Source organism: Pseudochaenichthys georgianus, chromosome 6, assembly GCF_902827115.2.
Source record: "Pseudochaenichthys georgianus chromosome 6, fPseGeo1.2, whole genome shotgun sequence".
NCBI lineage: Eukaryota > Metazoa > Chordata > Actinopteri > Perciformes > Channichthyidae > Pseudochaenichthys > Pseudochaenichthys georgianus.
In genome coordinates, this window is record NC_047508.1 from 8023119 (window position 1) to 8042140 (window position 19022).

General features: G+C 39.2%; 1 protein-coding gene across 1 annotated transcript in view; it reads right to left on the reverse strand.

Moving 5' to 3' along the window:
• The window catches only part of LOC117447970 (uncharacterized), a 114013-nt gene that overhangs the window by 94764 nt on the left and 227 nt on the right, over positions 1-19022 (reverse strand). Inside the window, exons 2-5 of the mRNA XM_034085010.2 lie at positions 18514-18601; positions 16955-17024; positions 13456-13570; positions 4001-4118 (exon numbers count right to left, since the gene is read on the reverse strand). Coding sequence (XP_033940901.1) covers positions 4001-4118; positions 13456-13570; positions 16955-17024; positions 18514-18601 — 391 coding nt within the window. The remainder of the gene's footprint in view (positions 1-4000; positions 4119-13455; positions 13571-16954; positions 17025-18513; positions 18602-19022) is intronic.

Genomic DNA, 19022 nt, shown 5'->3' on the forward strand with positions numbered 1-19022 from the left:
ACTTTCTCTTATTCATTTCTTTACCGCGATTCACCAATTTGGAAGTTCTTCTGTGAGCAGGCCTTCTCACACACACACACATCTACACACACAGCAGCTTTAAACAAATCTTCCAACGCTTCTCTGCCCATTGACTTTGAATGGGGATGACGTCACTTTGCCTCGCTTTTCGCCGAACTGCATTGTGGGGGACCGAAGCGAAGATTTCCAGGATTCAAAAGTTGAGCAATGTTCAACTTTTGAAGCTGAGCTGGAAGCGTCAGGTAGCAAATCACCCGGTTTTTTACGACCAGAACTATTAACGGGATACAAACCGGAGGAACCAGGCATGGAGGGAGGTGGCAGAGATAGTGGGTGAAACTGGAAGGTTTTCGCCTGTTTGGGGAGTTATATATATATATGAGGTTTGACGTGGTGTTTACAGCAGTGGATAACAGCTTCTGGCCTGGACACAGTTTGCACCTCACCGTCACATTCCTGTCTATTCTTCGGAAGAACTCAAAAATAATGGCATACCTCAGGCTCCACCCCTCGAAAGTGGAGATGTGGACGTGCAAGTCGCACAGATTACGTACATATAAACCTGCGGCGGAAACCCCTCTTGTCTGTCAGTGTGATGATTATGAATGATTTTAGTAAGTAACGAAGTAACGCGTGTCGGGGCAATGTTAGTAACTGTAGTGTGATTTCTCCATTATTTTAAAAGTAGCGCGTTACACTACTCCGTTACCAACAAAAGTAATTTTATTAGTGTTACACCTAACTCTGATTGCATACAGCAGAGAAATTGTGATTGTTGCCAATAAATGTACAATCGGGTTTGAATCATTTTGATTGCAACTGTATGATTTTTAGGGTTTTACTTTTTTGTGCATGTAAATGGTCTGCAAAGGCTCAAATCCCAAAGTTTCCTCCAGAGGGAGTTTCTCTCCCACACAGACCCCCACTGCCAAAAACTTAAATTGGACTCCTTTGTTTACTTCTACAACATAGTGACATCACTATGTAATACTCGTGTTTCTATTGGCAAGTGCTCCAACACATTGTACGTGATAGGTTAAGGGCCTAAGCCAGGGATCACCAACTACATTTGTCCAAGGGCTGAAATGTAACCAATAGACGCTATCGCGGGCCAGCGATTTTTATATAGCCCAGAATTTTATAAATAGTATTCAGATTACTTTTGGAATACATTCTTTTTCCATAACGGATGGGTATGTTTTGGGGCACAGGAGACACTTATTTTACTGTTTTCATGGCTTATCAAGAACTCAAACACAACATCTTGGTGTCATTCTGGACAGCTCCCTCATCTGCACCCCACATAAAAAACATCACCCGGACTGCATTCTTTGTACTGTCTTAAAACCTTTCCTTGGAATATGTTATGAATTGTAAGGTGTCCTTGGGTGCTTTGAAAGGCGCCCCTAAATAGAATGAATTATCATTATTATCTGAAACGATGTAATAACTTTGAAAACTTTTTCCAGTCACTTGCCCCATGCATTCAGCAGCAGCAGGCCATTCACTTTGATTTCATCCCGTTATGAAATGTCATCATTTCGACAATAAAGAAATGATACATAAACGTTATCTTGCACATTTTATCTAACCATCTCCGTTTCTAACTTTCAATATATTTGAAAAGAGATCTCTCTAATCTGCGTGCGGGGGCGGGGCCTCACAGACATGCTGCAGCGCTGTGCAGTGTGCACACAGTTCTGCCGGTAATGAATATTACATTTTGTGAGGAAACTTTTCCACCAATAATTCCAATAAGTATTCCAAAATGTATTCACTTCAGGTTTACGAAAGTAACTGTAATCAGATTACTCGTTTTTCAAATGTAACGCCAGCTGAATACAGTTAGCCTACTTGATTTTTGTATTCTGATTACGTAACGCCGTTATGTTTTCCGTTACAACCCAACCCTGCTTCTAGGATACTGTCCCGCAGCTCCAGCCTCTGTTGGCACGCAGTAACCACTCCGCCAACGCCACAGTCACCCCCGTCGTGCGGGCCGGATGAGAATGTCTGGCGGGCCGGATGTGGCCCGCGGGCCGCCAGTTGGTGGTCACTGGCCTAAGCGGTTGACCAATCACAACAGAGCCGACCAGCTAACCAATCAGAGCAGACTGGGCTCTGGTTTCAGACAGAGGGTGAAAAGAGGTGCTGCAGCACAGGCAGTATGAGAAAAATAAAGAGCTTTTGAACATTAAATAACAGAGACATGTGACAGTAGAGACACTACATACTGATATTACATTTCAAAATGAGCAAAATAGGGCCCCTTTAAATCAAATGGTAAACTGTTGTTTAGCTGTTCCCCTTCATAATCCTAAAGATTTGCCCTTCATAATCCACTTTGCAAGACATTGGTACGTACCTAGCACGCCTACTCCCCCCACCTGACTCATGATAAAGTGCTTTATCACTGCCTGGGACACAGCAACGTTTATGGAAATGTAAAGCCTCCATTTATCCAGAGTCTGCTGGACAGATCTTTGTCCAAGGTAAACAAACTCAGGTCCAAACAGTCGGACCGTGAGGGTGAAATGTAAGCAGTTAAGGCAGCTTATCTATTAAAAACAAATATCATAAACTGGATAAGTGTGACACACACACACACACACACACACAACACACACACACACACACACACACACACACACACACACACACACACACACACACACACACACACACACACACACACACACACACACACACACACACACACACACACACACACACCACACACACACACACACACACACACACACACACACACACACACACACACACACACACACACACACACACACACACACACACACACACACACACACACACACACACACACACAACCCAGTGACCCTGCTGAGTTGCCATAACGACAGCTCCATGTCTACAAAACATGTCTGTCGGCATGTGACGTTTATATTCAACAATAAGACAGGGAGGGGTCCCACTGAATGCAGCATGGGCTGCCATTGAAGCAACTAATTTAGCATAAAGGATGTTTAATCCAAACATGTACAAAGACAACCAGAGCAAAACAACGACACTCTGCCTTTCCTGGAATGCTTGGTGTCAAAATATGGCCCGTCCTGATGAGCCGATTGATATTCATGAGCTGCCTGGGTTTTTTTTAAGGACTGAGTCCAGAAATTGGGCTCTGAGAACTGTGCTGCACATTCTTTAGAAGGCCCACTGACTTGATCACATTCTTGAGGGTGGTCTGGGATGATATTCATGGCTACTAGTCGCACGCAACATGTCCAAAACAAAATGTGGATTATGGATAGTCACATATGTGTGGGACCTAATGGACACCAGAATGTCAATGGACATGTATTTACTGTGTTATTTTGTAGAAGCAGTTTTGTATTTCTTTCTAATAGATTAACCTGCAAGTTTCTGATATGTTCATGTGTAATATTTAGTCAACAGTATGAAGCTACGTTGCGGTGATGTGCCTGAGTATTTTCAGATTACCAAACATTGTGAAAAGATAAATGTATAGTAAGTGACAGATGTATAACGAACGTGTAAGTGAAAACAACCAGCGGTTGTAAATGTTTTACAGGTTAAATGATATTTTATATTTAATACACGTTAAAGAATGTATGTTGTTGTGATTGCTTGTGTTTCTGTATTTTCATGTGATCAAAAGCTATGAAAATATGTATAGTGAGTGACAAACTAGCAGTAATGCAGGTATAAAATGTATATCGCATTTTTATCATATTTTTACCGATTTAATGACAAGTACGTTGTGTGAAACAGTGTCGCCTGTTTGGCAATATGGACTAATGCTAGGGATGTAACCAGCTTTAGCTTGCTTAATTAAAATGTGTGTATTTGTGCAGAATATCATCAGTAAATCTGTTTTGCGTGTCAAGCCAGATTAAGAATACGAATTTCAGAACGAACAAGGTCAAACTGATTCCAACAGACCAGGTGGTAATTGAAACGTGTTGAACCTGACATTACTTACACATCAACAGGAACTCTCAGCAGCAGGGGTAACACTGCTCCCTCATCATTCAGCTCCATCAGGCGAGGCTCCAGGAGCTCCATGATGGTGAGAGCAGTACGGAACACAGCTGACAGACCTGATGAAAGAGGCAAAAAACTAAAATTAGTGTACATATTTATTGCTTTGTTAATGCAAAACAGAAGCAAAATGTATAAGCTGCAGTCTCGCAGGACAGTTTGTCTCTGTGTGGCCCAACATGAGGGAATCGGATTGAAACGTTCCATCTACACCAGGCCTCACATATCTTGCAAACTTTCTTTTCTTTATATATTATATGCATATATCCAGGGCTCGCAATTAACGATGTCTCGATGTCCCGGGGACCATAACAATTCCTACTGGGACACAAATCTATTTTGTCTGGGACTATTTCGGGACAGTGAAAAAAAAATTAAAAGTAAACTTCAAAATGGGTGTTATTTGCAAAGTCATTGGGCTGTCAAATCATAGAATGCATTCCACGTCATCCAATCTGCTGCTGACTGCTGCTAGACTCGCGCTAATGCAACGGTCACGACTTTAAAAAAGAAGAAAGAAATGCTGAGATGGTTGAATAAACAGCCCCCTGATGCAAGCCCCAATTCTGCCGACTCCCGAAACGAAAACATCTCAAGTCCTGGTCATGATGCATCGTCTTCCACTGTGGTAAATTAGATGTCTTAAGTGTCAATGTTAGCTAGCGCTAACTAACGCTAGCAACGGAAGGGTCAAGTGTGCCTTACAATGCATACAAATGTCCTAAAATGCGGTGTCATGTTCTTTTGAAGTTTGTGAAAATGATGTGAAATACAGTTGATCAGAATAAGAGGTGTAGCCGATCATTTTTGTATTTTCTTTGTCAGCCAGTCAGTGACCAGGCTAGAATCTTTAGCGGAAAAAACGTAAGGCATTTAGCTAATCATTTAGCTTTTCATCTTTTTTTAGTGTTTTAGTTTGTTTGGGTCAAGAACGTCAGTCAGATTGGGTGACGATTAGAAAGGGGGTCGCAAGGTAATTTTAGTTTGTCAATCAACTCTGGTATGAGAATAATGTTTCATGTTAAGAGAGAGTAATGATCCAGTTGTTTTTGTGCCTGTGAGAGCAAGATGATTGACATTCATGAATGAAGATAGAAGATCAATTTATATTCCTATAGTACTACTGACGACTTGTGAGGATAACTTGTAATTAGAACTGAAAACAGATACATTTATTAAACTGTATTATGGAACTTCTGTTTTTTTATTTTCATTCATACCACTTTTATTGCCAGATAGAGGGTTCCGATCATAAAACACAGAGACCATACAGCCATACCATATTGAATTGAAAAATACAAATCAGAATTCTTCAATGTTGACATGACAATGATACATTAGTCTGGATATTGAGAAACAATAGAAAAACATGTCTTAAAACAACTCTCTTCCCTTCTACTCTAGGAGAGGCAACAGATCAGACTAATATTCATATGTTTAAAAGAATAAGTATTTTAAACTTACATGGTGGACCAGAGTCTATGGTGTGATGATTAAGTGACAAAAAAGTATCAAATTATATGTATTCTGCATAATTGGGGGGGCGACGATACAAATTTAAATTTGGGACACTGCTGGTTATAGCCTCCATGGGACCCCGGAAGCGTAAAATTATACATTGAAGTCAATGGAGAGAGAAAGGTTATCTTTTGATCCCGTTTGAATTGTGCCACGAATGACACATATGATGTTTGTCAATTTAAAAGAATATTTTGCAAGTCAAAAAAATAAAAATGTGTCGTAAAACTGTGAAGTTACACATTTTTTTGTGTGAAACCGCTGAGTGAACTACAGGTCTCTAGTCTCGCACAATACGCGTCACCATCACAAAGACGGCCGTCACGTTAGCAAATTTCACCTGTTTCTTTCAGAATGAGAATAAAAGTATAAAACAAGGTGAACATCACTACAAGTCTGGACACGTTGAGAGCTGTACATACACGAAAGGGGAGTTAGTCGGTTCTGTAAGAGCAGCGGGACCGGCTTTACAAGGTTTCGGTGAGTAATATGAGTGCAATGTGTAACGTTAATGTCAGCTAGCTAACATTAGCTAACAAGGTACACTAACGTATTTTGTTTCAGGAACTAGTGTTCTCCTTAAGAACTTCGTGGTCTCTGTGTATGCTGTGTGGATAACATTAGTGTTCACAAGAACAAGGTAGACTCCCGTGTTTTGTTTTAGTTGCTCTTCAGATTGAAGCGGCCAGTTTTATATCGACTATACTGTATGTGTGATCTCCTTTTACATCTTGTTGTGTCATTTGAGTTTATTTGCTGTGTGTAGCTTCAAGGGTTTTGGTTATCTTGTCAATTTGTTTGGTTATCTAGGCACAGCTGTGTGTGACTCCCTCTGGTACACTGGTATGTGTTTTCCTAATGTAGAGAGCATTGATTAATTAATTAACTACACACTGAGTCTAGATCCTGACCAAGTCCTTTTTTATTGTTGATCAAATGTTTTTCAAAAATATATTCATACACATTTAGAAAAATACAATGTACAATCACAACCAGTACAACACAAATTACAAAAAATACAGAAATAACAACAATCAGACAGACACAAAACTATGGAAAAATAACCCCTCCCACCCCCAGATCCGGACCATCCTTGTATTATTGCTCATTCAATCTATTATAGCATGCTAACAAACATGGTACTTACTTTATTTGTACAGATCTGCATGGGAGACGATGGCGCGATGCAGAGCGCTGTCTGTGATTGTGCACAGGGGATGTACAAATGCAGCCACGCTGCAGCATTGGCAATATGTGCCATATTGGCAATATGTGGCAGATCAGCTCCACAGATGTTGAGTGCCAGTGGAGGAAGCCTGGCACTTCCAAAGTAGTCCAGCCGGTGTCTCAACTTTACCAACAGTGAGAGGAGACATACAACCCACTGGCCAGAGACATCGCCACTCAGGATGTAGACTGGTTCAGGTCTGCACTGAGGGGCGCACAGTGTGGCATGGCATGGCTTTTGTCACCTGAGCCAGAGCCGCGGCCTCAACATCAGGCCATTGTCATTGTGCCGGAGCTGGTGAAGGGGCATGGGGGTCGGGGGCTTGAGGCAATGCTTGCCTCAATGCGACTGAGCAGAGACCAGCAAGCTGCCATCCAGACAGTGAAGTGTCCACCATCATTATACATGATGGTGTATATAGGATATATATATATATATATTTGTATACATATCTGTAAATTGTATAATTCTATTTGATTTAAAAGTCTTTTTGATCCCTCTGTCTATAAACACAAACTGAGTAAGATTGACAATAAAGTTGACTTTGAAAAATATATATATTCTTTATGAAAATAGTTGACTGTTGGAGAAATGAATTGATTTGATTTTCTGAAGTTAATTTAACTTTGGCGACCATGTAAGGTCATTATTAAAAAGGTACAATCAATTTGTTTAGGGTTGACTAAAATAATGATAAACATTTCATTTGGATAATTTACTGACAGAATAAGAAACTCAATGATGCTCTACTCACCTGTTCCTTTTTATAAAGTGAAACAGTTGAAACGATAGATTTTAGTAAACTTAAAAACAACCTTCTCCAAAAGCTATCAAGGAATATACCGAATACTTATTTTAGAACGTTATTACATATTATTTGTATATAGTTTGAATGATCCATAATTGACAGAAGCTTGTGTTTACACTGACCTGTTACTCATATATTAATGTCTTTGTAACTTCAGTAAACCACTACCTCACTCATTTCTTTCATTCATCACGGTTCAGTAAACTAAGTGATACATGAACCAGTTTAATCATTATAATAACGTAGGATTGCAACTCTTTGAAACTGTAGGTGGCTCTTAAAAGAGCCGTTGTATTTGGGTGTGCTGGTCTCGGGTCAGTCTAAGCCCTCTCTCCGCGGATGCGGCGGGACAGCTGGATGTCCTTGGGCATGATGGTGACCCTCTTTGCTTGGTTCATCTTACTGGGGGCAGCTACATGGATGTCGGTGCAGTCCACAGTCATTGTGCAGTTGAAGGCAGAATGGATGAAGGCAGAATGAAATTATTATTGACTCCGAATGAAGCACCACTTCATGTCATACAATACATTGACTTTATTTGTAATTGTGTAAAAAAATAAAGCATTGATTAGCAAGCAGGACCTGCAGGAACAGAGCACGGTGATGGATGGAGCTGGGAAGAGAGAAGAATAAAGAAAACAGAACAACTTTATTATCGGATATTAAAAATTCTATTTCAAAACAAGTTGCCGCTCCTACAGTTTTCTAGTACGTAAAGATGATTTCACATCACCTATGCAAAATATCACACTCAATACATGTGTGTCTCTGGGGGGTGCATTGTGCCTTTGATGTATATAAATAATATACCATAACCAAATACTATTACGTACAGTGGAAATCAGGTTGCCAGAGCAGGTCAGTGTGCATGTTCCTCAGGGTCTCAGCAGTTACAGGTGAGGGAAAGGAAATAAAAGGGGAAAAGGTCAGTAACAACACTTTAAAGTAACAACACTTTGAATAATTATCTCTTCTAATAATTTTCTCTCAGTAATCACTCAACTACTGTCTTTCCAACAAACAGATTGACTCACCCTTACTGTCATCACAATGAAACACGTCCAGAAGAATGTCATGCAAAGCTATCAGTACTTGAGATTATATTGGCCCCAAAAAGAACCTTGAAAAGGACGTGTGTGTGTGTGTGTGTGTGTGTGTGTGTGTTGGTCAGGGAGTGTATTGTGTGTGTGTCAGGGTGTCTGGGAAGTGTGTGTGTGTGTGTGTGTGTGTGTGTGTTGATATCTTGGTCAGGAGTGTAGTGTGTGTGTGTGTGTGTGTGTGTGTGGTAGTGTGTGTGTGTGTGTGTGTAGGGTGTGTGTGTAGTGTGTGTGTGTGTGTGTGTGTGTGTGTGTGTGTGTGTGTGTGTGTGTGTCAGGGTGTCTGGGAAAGTGTATGTAAGAAGGTTTATATATATATATATATATATATATATATATATATATAGGATTACTTTAAAACAGTCCCAAATAATACATGTTCACTTCAATACAGTTCAAGATAATACCGGTTTACTTTAATACAGTTTAGAACAATATCTGTTTGCTTTAGTTTACTTCATGTAATAAAATAATAATTTCATGGTAAGGCTACCATTACTAAAGTAATGTAATGCTAACTAACGTGCTCGCTACTCGTCGCTACTAGCTAGGTAGCTAACTTGACTGTGTTCCATGCACAACATGTGTATTACCTGATATGTCTGATCCGGCGACTCCTGGTCCTTTCATCAGACGGGAATCGATAGAACGAGCAAGTGGTATGATCACTTATGTGATTACAACCTGGTACAAAGCACACATGCATCTTGTAAAAGTGAATTTATTTTTAGCAATCTCTTATTTATTGGAGGGAATAAATCAGTTATGAGATCTTCTTCGCTTTAATTGCGAGTCACAACCACTTGGAGCATTATCGCCTGTGACATCACTTACGCGAGCCAGAATGGGATTTGGGATTTGTAGTCTTTGTAGTCGCGTATTTTTCATAGTCTTATATTTCAACAGTTTTACGACAACATGTGACTTTTTTGACATGGAACTTATTGTTTAAGATTGACAAACATCATATGTGTAGTTCGTGGCACAATTCAAACGGGATCAAAAGATACGTTTTCTCTCTCCATTGAATTCAATGTAAATGTTTCGCTTCCGGGGTCCCATGGGCCGGAAGTAGATGGGCGTGACTTCGCCTCTCTATATCCGGGACGATACAAAGTAGAATTCGGGACAGTTGTGGGACACTGAGGAAAAAAGTAAATTTCGAGCCCTGCATATATCATCAGTTATATACGGTGGCCGGCAGGTGCAAACGCGGAACAACGGCCAAAAACGCATACATTAGCAGGAAACAGCTGCAAATCCTGAAAACAAATACAACAGAAAAACGCTGCATTTACAGAAATAATGCAAACTAAATACAAAGCCCGAAAACAAACGCAACAAAAAAACGCTGCACGATATGCAAAGTCCAAAGCACGTACAAATCCCAAAACACATACAAAAAAAAACATTCCGGAAGTGCTCCAGGTCTCTAGGGGGCGCGCTATGTGGAACAGATTGATGTCTGACCAGACACATAGAGAACGAACAAGAGTGCTGCAAATTGAAGCCGGAGGAAACAAAGTTGATCGAAGTGGAAAAAGTCGATATGTAAGAAGGTAAGTTTTGTTTTGATACAAAGAGCGTCATATTTACCCAGCTAGCATTAGCTTGTTTGGTAAAAGAGCTTGCAAGTCAAGAGACAGCACTGTGCACATAAATGTAACTCTTGACATCATATAGATATATTAGGTGCAGAGAGGAGTTGGTTTATTGTGCCCCAATGTAAATCCTAATGTGAGAGTTAAAGGACGGTCAACAATATAATGTACCTTGGTCAGTTTGGATTTATCATGGCTTTTATTCTTAATTAAAGTGAATTTATTTTATTTCAGTCAGTTTGCCAGGGTAAAATAAAACATAGTCAACATATTATTTTGTGCCACAAGAAGCAGAATGTTTTAACAGTACAGTAGTTTGAATATATTTGTTGTTTACCTTTATCAGACCTCTCAGGCACCCACAACCAGCGTCTGATCGGGTAAGACTAATTACAAATGTAATTATACCATGTAGGTTTGAATTTGTGAACATGAAGTCAATAAATACCTTTGTGTGCACTTATTTCCTGGGTAAAAATAGGATGCAGCACCAACCCCATTCCAGGAAGAGGTCCAGTCTGCCCCGGGTCAGAACAACTTCTATAGGTAAACGATGTTGACAGTTGCATCGTGACACAGTTGGTGTGGTGTGTGTCTTTATTTTTACATTTGTGTGTTTACAATCACAGTGGGTAACATTGCCAGGAAGCAGAACAATTATACTTTCATACATTTCCAAATGACACCCACAACATCTGACATCTTAGTGAAGACGATACAAAAAACACCCACAAATATTTTTCAAAGATCAGATATTGTTTGTTGCATCCATTTCAAATGTTTACAAAGATTGTGCAGGAGTATGACAAAAGTGTGACTGTCATGTATATATTATGTATTTGAAAATAATTATTCAACTGTCTTCTCACTGCAGCAACCACACACATGTGTATGCACTTCTCATTATTGATAGCCAGTCTGAGCCAGAAGACAAAATGGAGCAAAGGTAGTAATTGTTACTATTACCACTTAATTGTTCTATACTGTAAATCTTATTACTAGCTTCATCATTTAATATTACAATACATCACTTTGTCTTTCCCAGCACAGAATACCTGACTGCGGCACACATTGTTGCAGAACTCTCTGCAAAAAGAACAAATACATCTTGCAGCAGGTTCAATATTAATAGAGCCAGTGTGTGGGATGGAGCAATCCACGGCTTCAAAGGTGCCTCATTCGATCCCTCTCATGAGACGTTCACTGATGATGAGGGACACACTGAGGATGGAGGGGACACTGGTGGTCCCAAGCGTGAGTTCCTGACCCTCCTTATGGAATGCCTGAGAATGAAGGAAACATCACGTCAGCAACTGTTTGTGCCCCATGGCAGTGTGACTTTCCAGACGCTCACCGTCTCACAATCTGATTCTAAATGTATAATGTTCTCTATAAAGATAGAACTAATACACAATTATGAATGTATAATATAAGCTGTTTTGTGTATTTAATTATGCATTGGTCTACAATTTAATGATGGCTTCTACATATTTCACATAAACAGACAATGAAAAAATGTGTCCTTCATGCTGATAACTAGTGTATGCATCTGCAATTAGTATTCTAAACAGAGCAGTGTGTTGAATCCTTATTTCTTGCATTTGAAACAGATACAATAAAAAAAGTGAACTTACTGTTGTGTTCAACTTCAGCCACAAACTGTACATGTTTGCCACAGGAGCCACAGAGCACTTGAACTGTCCCCAGATGTTGGCCACAGAAAGGACAAAACTTGGCAGCCTGAAAAGACATACATTGATGTAGTAAATCCATTTAATCAAGTCAATCAAAAACACACAGTCTAAATAGTGGTTAGCTAAATAAATAGAAAGATACATCATGTTTACCGTTGAATCTGTGTTTTGTCTCTCTCTCTCCTTGAATGTCTTCTCTATATTTGTTCTTGAGCGTGTCTAATGCACACTACTCTCCAGTCATTACTTTTTCCCTCTTCACATGTTGTCACTTCTCTCTCTCTCTCTCTCAATTCAATTCAATAGCTGTATTAGCATGACCATAGTTACAGGCAATTGCTAAAGCTCTGTATAGTTGCAACATCTACACAAAAATACATACATATAAACAAACTAAGAATTCAAATGTCCTTTTTCCGCGGTACTCACTATGGCCCGTGTTATTTGCCTGCACTTGATTTGTCATCTCTTTTAACAATGTTCTTCCCTCACTTTATCTTCTCTTCACGTGAAGCTCTCCTCAGCTGGTGTAGTAGTTAGGCACGCTAACGCTAGCTATATAAATATGACGCTCTATGTATAAAAACAAAACAAAACTTACCTTCTCCACTTAAATAAATTTTATTTCCAGCACTCTTGTTCGTTCTCTCTGTCTGGTCAGACATCAATCTGTTCCACGTAGCGCGCCCCCTAGAGGCCTGGAGCACTTCCGGAATGTTTTTTTTTTTTATGTGTTTTGGTATTTGTAAGTGCTTTGGACTTTGCATGTCATGCAGCGTTTTTTTGTTGCATTTGTTTTTCGGGGTTTGTGTGTTGTATTTAGGTTGCATCATTTCTGTAAATGCAGCGTTTTTCTGTTGTATTTGTTGTATTCATTTCATTTTTTGCAGGTTTTCGGGCCGTTGTTCCGCGTTTGCACCTGCCGCCCACCGTAGTTATATCATGCACAATAATCAGCAATTCCCCTGTAATATTTCTTGTTTGGTCACTTTAAGGGGTTAAGAAAGTGGCACTAGGAGTTGGGAAATGTTTTAGTTTGTTCATGTTTAAAAAAGTTTTAAAACATGTGTCAAAAATCAGCTTTTGTTAAGAATGTATAAAAACATGTATATTCTCCATATATATGGAGGTTGTAATTGCCATTATTTGTACAATGCCTTGGCAATATTGTATGTAATTATAGTCGTGCTAATAAAGCTATTAACATTTGATAAAGAGGATGAAAGACAATTAGGTATGTGAGGTATCAAACCATAAAACAAGTCTGATCATCACGCTAATGGACAAAACTGAATAACGCTCAAATTAAAGAGTTATGGATTTTTTTGTCCGTAAAAAACTGTATTTAATCAATTGTTTTCCTGACTTGGCACTATGTAAATGTGAAAAAATAATCTACACAAATGTCAGTGTGTTCTATGAGTGTGCTTGTGCATGTGTGTGTACGCACCATGCAGAATGATGAGATCCCAGACAGCCAGCACAGAGTCCCAACAGGGCAGGGAAGTGAACAGTGTGAGGAACCAGGGCATCACAAAGTGGACTGACAGGACTCCCACCGACTCCTGCAGGGAGGGAGGGAGGGGTAGTAAGGGGCGAGGGGAGGAAGGAGCAAGGGGGGTTCATTTCGCAAGCACAAACATGTATTCCAGACAGACGGAAATATATCTGCAATTGGCTGTCAACTACTGAACTCCTTCACTGACTTTCTAACTGGAAAAGCCTTCCAAGACATATCTATTACAATCTAGTGTGAACGTGTTTAATATTTTACAGATTACACAAACTCAAGTAAATGACCAATTATAATATTGACCTTTATTAGTTAATCAATAATATGTATTTTTAGAATCAAACACAGACTTGCATGGTTTTTGGAGAATCTATGAAAAATAATTATAGAAAATGACTGTAATGTAATGTTTTTTTCCTAATACAATATTATTATTTTTAGTTGCTGAACATAAACATTTTAGAAGAATTTAGGTATTTCTTCTTGAATATTTTATACGTTGTTTGTAGTTATTTCGCCCTACATATTGAGGTCTTCGACCAAAAGCTACGCTTTCTTCCCTCAACTCACTTTATTTTCTCATACCATGAGTGTATATTTACACTGGTCAGAAAACATTTAAATAAGTTTAATTAAAAAAACTAATGTAAAAATGTAAGTTTAAAGAATTTCTTAATTTGTCCAACAGACTCATTTCTGGTGTGTTATCAGACCTTCAAAGTAAGATTATAATAATATGGGTCCTTTGTGTCTAAATTGCAGTCAGTGTGTTTGCTCAGGTCTGGTAGTACAGCCCAATTGCAAAAGTCTGTTTATAGCTAGTTTGCCTTAACTCTACTTCCAAAAGAAATGCTGACCACCGATCTGTAATAGTCTCTTTCTATAAAGGGCCGCAAACTATTGTGCCAACAAACACACAGAGTGTGTGTGTGTGTGTGTGTGTGTGTGTGTGTGTGTGTGTGTGTGTGTGTGTGTGTGTGTGTGTGTGTGTGTGTGTGTGTGTGTGTGTGTGTGTGTGTGTGTGTGTGTGTGTGTGTGTGTGTGTGTGTGTGTGTGTGTGTGTGTGTGTTCCGAAAGGGCAGCTTTTCTCCCAGGCTTGCTGAGTCGTTGGCAAAGTATAGCAACCTCTTCAAAGACCCAAATCGATGCATCAAAGTGAAAACGTGCTTAGATTAGACATTTTGAACAGAGCGGCTGCAACTAAGAAGAATGCTCAGGAGAAGGCCATATATATGTATAATTGTAATTGAGATAAATCATACTTTAAGGAGACTAAGGGGTATTGTCTGAAGCTGTTCGGACATCCAACATGCACTTCTGATGAAGTACACTGAGACCCTCCACAGCTTGTGCTGCAGCACCTCTTTCCACCTCTGTCTGAAACCAGTCTGCTCTGATTGGTTAGCGTTTCAGGCTGCAGAGAGATACTCCCTCTGCAGGGAACACAGGGATGTTAGCCTTTGTAGACCATTTACTGTACAGTACATGCACACAAACCTGTATAACACTACAGGAAAGGGAAGACCCAAAAATCATAATATCAAAAAAAAGCTAAGGCCCCATTTTTGATGCAATCTTATTCTGAGAAGAACATTTTATACAATGTTTGTAGCTTATCATAAAAAAATTGAGTAAATAATAAAATCAATTTCATCGACATTCTTCAGTTCATTATATTTACATATTCTTCATCTTGAATCACTGCTCTACATCTTCCATTATATAGCATTCAATCTAGCTGTGTTTTGTATCCAAAAGATACTTTCATTACGTGCAAGTCTTGTCGTTGCAATATGTAATGGCAAACAACCACATTGGTCTGTGGAGAGCAATCTCTTAATTGTACTTTAAAGTGGAACTATTATGCTACATTTGAAAAATATACTTAGGGCCATACCTAGACAAAACATGTCTCAAGTTTTTTGCTTAAAATACCAAACCGAACACCCATTGTAGCCATGCCTCATACTGCTCATACCCCTCTTTTGCTGCCCTGTTGCAAACGGCTGATTCTGCTTTGAATGGAACGTCTGCTGCAGGGCTTTTCCCCATCCTCCCGGAACCGTCCCGAAATACAATCTAAGCCGTCCCGAAATTAATGTGGACCGTCCCTAATTTAAAATGTTAGTTTTTCTACATTATCATTAGTTAAAATCATTCAAAGTGACCTTTAACATAAACACATCATACAAATCATTAGATGATAATTCATCAACCTTTTTATTTGAGTAAATCATTCAATCACATAAACAAAGGCCAAATATATTTAAACAAACACACAAACGAGAAAATTACTCTAATATTGAATCCAATCAAGTCCCATCCAATTATCAAAAAAATCCAACACTGTCCTGAAGACAGAACCCAGAGTAACCACTAACCAGGAAGACAGTCTGTAACACAGTCAGGAGACCTTTACAAACGGCCCGCCCCCTCACACACAGACGGGACAGAGAGATCTCATCTGGATTGGAAAGCTCGAAAATACATCATAGACGCATGTTTTAGTCTTATTGCATATTAGAAACGGAGTTGGCGAAACTAAAACTGAGATATAATGTGTATGTAGCAATAATACATATGACATATATTTTTTAAATGTCTCCTGTACCGATAACAAGTCAGATAACGTCGGAGCTTAACGTTACCACTGTCTTTAATCATTCCGGCCCGGGGCGAAAATTCTGGATCTGCTTGTTAGCACCCCCTTTTTTTCTATTTTTTAGAGATGTTGGTACGGAGGAAAAGAGAGAGGGCTTTGTTTTCTGACACTTTGTGAGTTCCCCGACACCGGGGAGACATATTTATGTATAAAAGACATCAACAAGTGCATTTTGCATAATAGGTCCCCTTTAAGTTATACTAAGCATGCTTATTACTTTCACAAATTGTCTTTTCAGATTTATTCTGCCCATATTCTTGATGCATTTTCCTTTTTTCAACCTCTGTTTTATGCATCCCTTCAGGAAATGTTTTTGTTTAAGTGAAAACATCTCTTTATCAATAAGTGTCAGCTGTGAATTTTTCTAAATGCATTACTTACAAATAGTTAAATAATGATAGGGACAGAGGGAGGACATTTCACAGACTAAGTGAACATGACGAGCCTACAGCTGAACTCAGTGTGTGACAGAGAGGCCCAGCTGCTGACGGATACATTACAGTGGCCTCTCTCGCAGATTAACTACTCATCACTTAGCCATTTATGGACTGAAACACAAACACACATTTCAAGACTTTTCTTGTCATTGTGGTTTTTCAGAAACATTTTCCCTCTTAGTCAACTCTCAAATGTCCAGTACAAACAGACATTTTCTTTCACTTTTTCAACACCATGTAAAAAGGGTCATTCTACACAAAAACTAAGTATTTTAGGCTGCGTAAAAAACCCTGTGATTGAAAATCTGAACAGTAATGAAAAATGAAAAGCACTCACCATGTGCTGAGAGAGCCTCGGCTTCCTGTGTTTCAGAAACTGGTCGAAAACCTTCACCTGATGCTGGACCCTGATTAGACAACATATTACAGTTTAGAAGGGGTGTCGTGCTATTTGTAGAAGCACTGGAGCGCACCTGTGAAGCGCAAATGCGTGCAAGCACATGATTCATTTTGGTTGTGGTTCATTTGGAAGATTATGTAACTGCTGTTAATTAACACAGCAGCCAGTCACCGAACAAGTATACACTAATGAATAAATGTGTGTGATTCTTACAGTAAATGCGGCATACAGCTGCATACAGAGAGTTTGAAAAGCTCCTTTACTTATCATGAACTCTCAGACTTCATTATTTATTTTTGTTACCAATATTAAAGTATCAATCTACCTGATGTTAAATATGTCTGTCTTGGTGGACACATGTGTTCTCTATGCTCTGCTCAGCTCCGTGTCAACACGATGACATCGAGCAGCAGAAGTCATTAAAAGTATAAAGTTGAAACACTGTACAGATCTAAAACTCTGGCTAACATTGAATGGTGTTTATGGAGACAGGAAAGATGTATTCCAGCTGTGATTGGTTGTTCGTCTCCACTTGACAAGCAGTGCACGCTGCTGTGTTCCAAACATTAAACAGCTTTCAACTAAGGACACAGCCATAAGTGGCGTCTACATTGACATTGATTATTTATGTCTTAATATGCATTACTCATGATTACCTTCACATTCAACCTGCTATCACAGATCCCCCTCTCACTGCACACTCTTGCCTGTTTGATGCTGCCGTATTGCCTTGTCGGTTCCATTCAATTGTGTTGCGTTTTTGTTTTAGCTGTTTTAACTTTTAAATGCACTGTAAGGCGACCTTGGGTGTCCTGAAAGGCGCCTCGAAATAAAATGTATTCTTATTATTATGAAAGAAATGTAACAAAATAAAGCTAAAATATAAATTAAAAACATGAACAGTAAATGTATACATAAATATTGTGCATATACATACATGCCATAAGCCTGTACGATTTGCGCATATTGTTCTTACATTAGCTCACTGAATTTACTCTTAAAATGCAAAATGAGAAGGTGTTTGTGGAACTATATACATTATTCCATTTACATATAACCACACCAATGACACCATTAAGATGTTCTTTGTCAAGTCTGCATTAGTACAAGGGATTCATATTGGGACCTTCCTAATGAACCCCATGCAGAGTGAAGTTAGTGCTATTTCTCGTCACTGATTGGATACATATTGCAGCACTCATGGTGCTCAGATGTGTTTAACAGCAAAGCACCAAATAAAACATTGCCACATTTTTTAATAATATTTAAATAAGAAATGGAATACAATTAGATATACTTTATAGATCAAAAAAAGAGTAAAACAAAAATGTAACAAACTTTCAATATCAACCGATTTCGTTAATTAAAAATATATTCTATCCAGAACTATGTAGTACATTTTCTAATGAAGCTAAAGTCATTGTTTTTATTTGTAAGTATAATTGTATTTACTATTTATTCATTTATATATTTATTGTCACTAAGCTCATTCTTACTTGGTAAGGCTGAGGTCGAACAGCTGGGGCAGGTATTTGGTTTCTCCAACAACGCTGTCATAGCCCAGAACGCCTCCTCCTCCCCCAACTGCATCAGCAGCACAGCAGCTATGTAGGACATCCCTGACAACACACACACACACACACACACACACACACACACACACACAACACACACACACCACACCACACACACACACACACACACACACACACACACCACACACACACACACACACACACACACACACACCCACACACACACACACACACACACACACACACACACACAACACCACACACACACACACACACACACACACACAACACACACACACACACACACACACACACACACACACAACACAAACACACAACTTCAGTTGGTTCCCACAAATATATTACATAAGACAGGGGGAATCAAATATATCAGGGCTAAGCAGCACAGAACACTTAGGGGAACACATAGCACCTCCTTCTCCACACGGCTAAGCTGCCAATAATAGCTG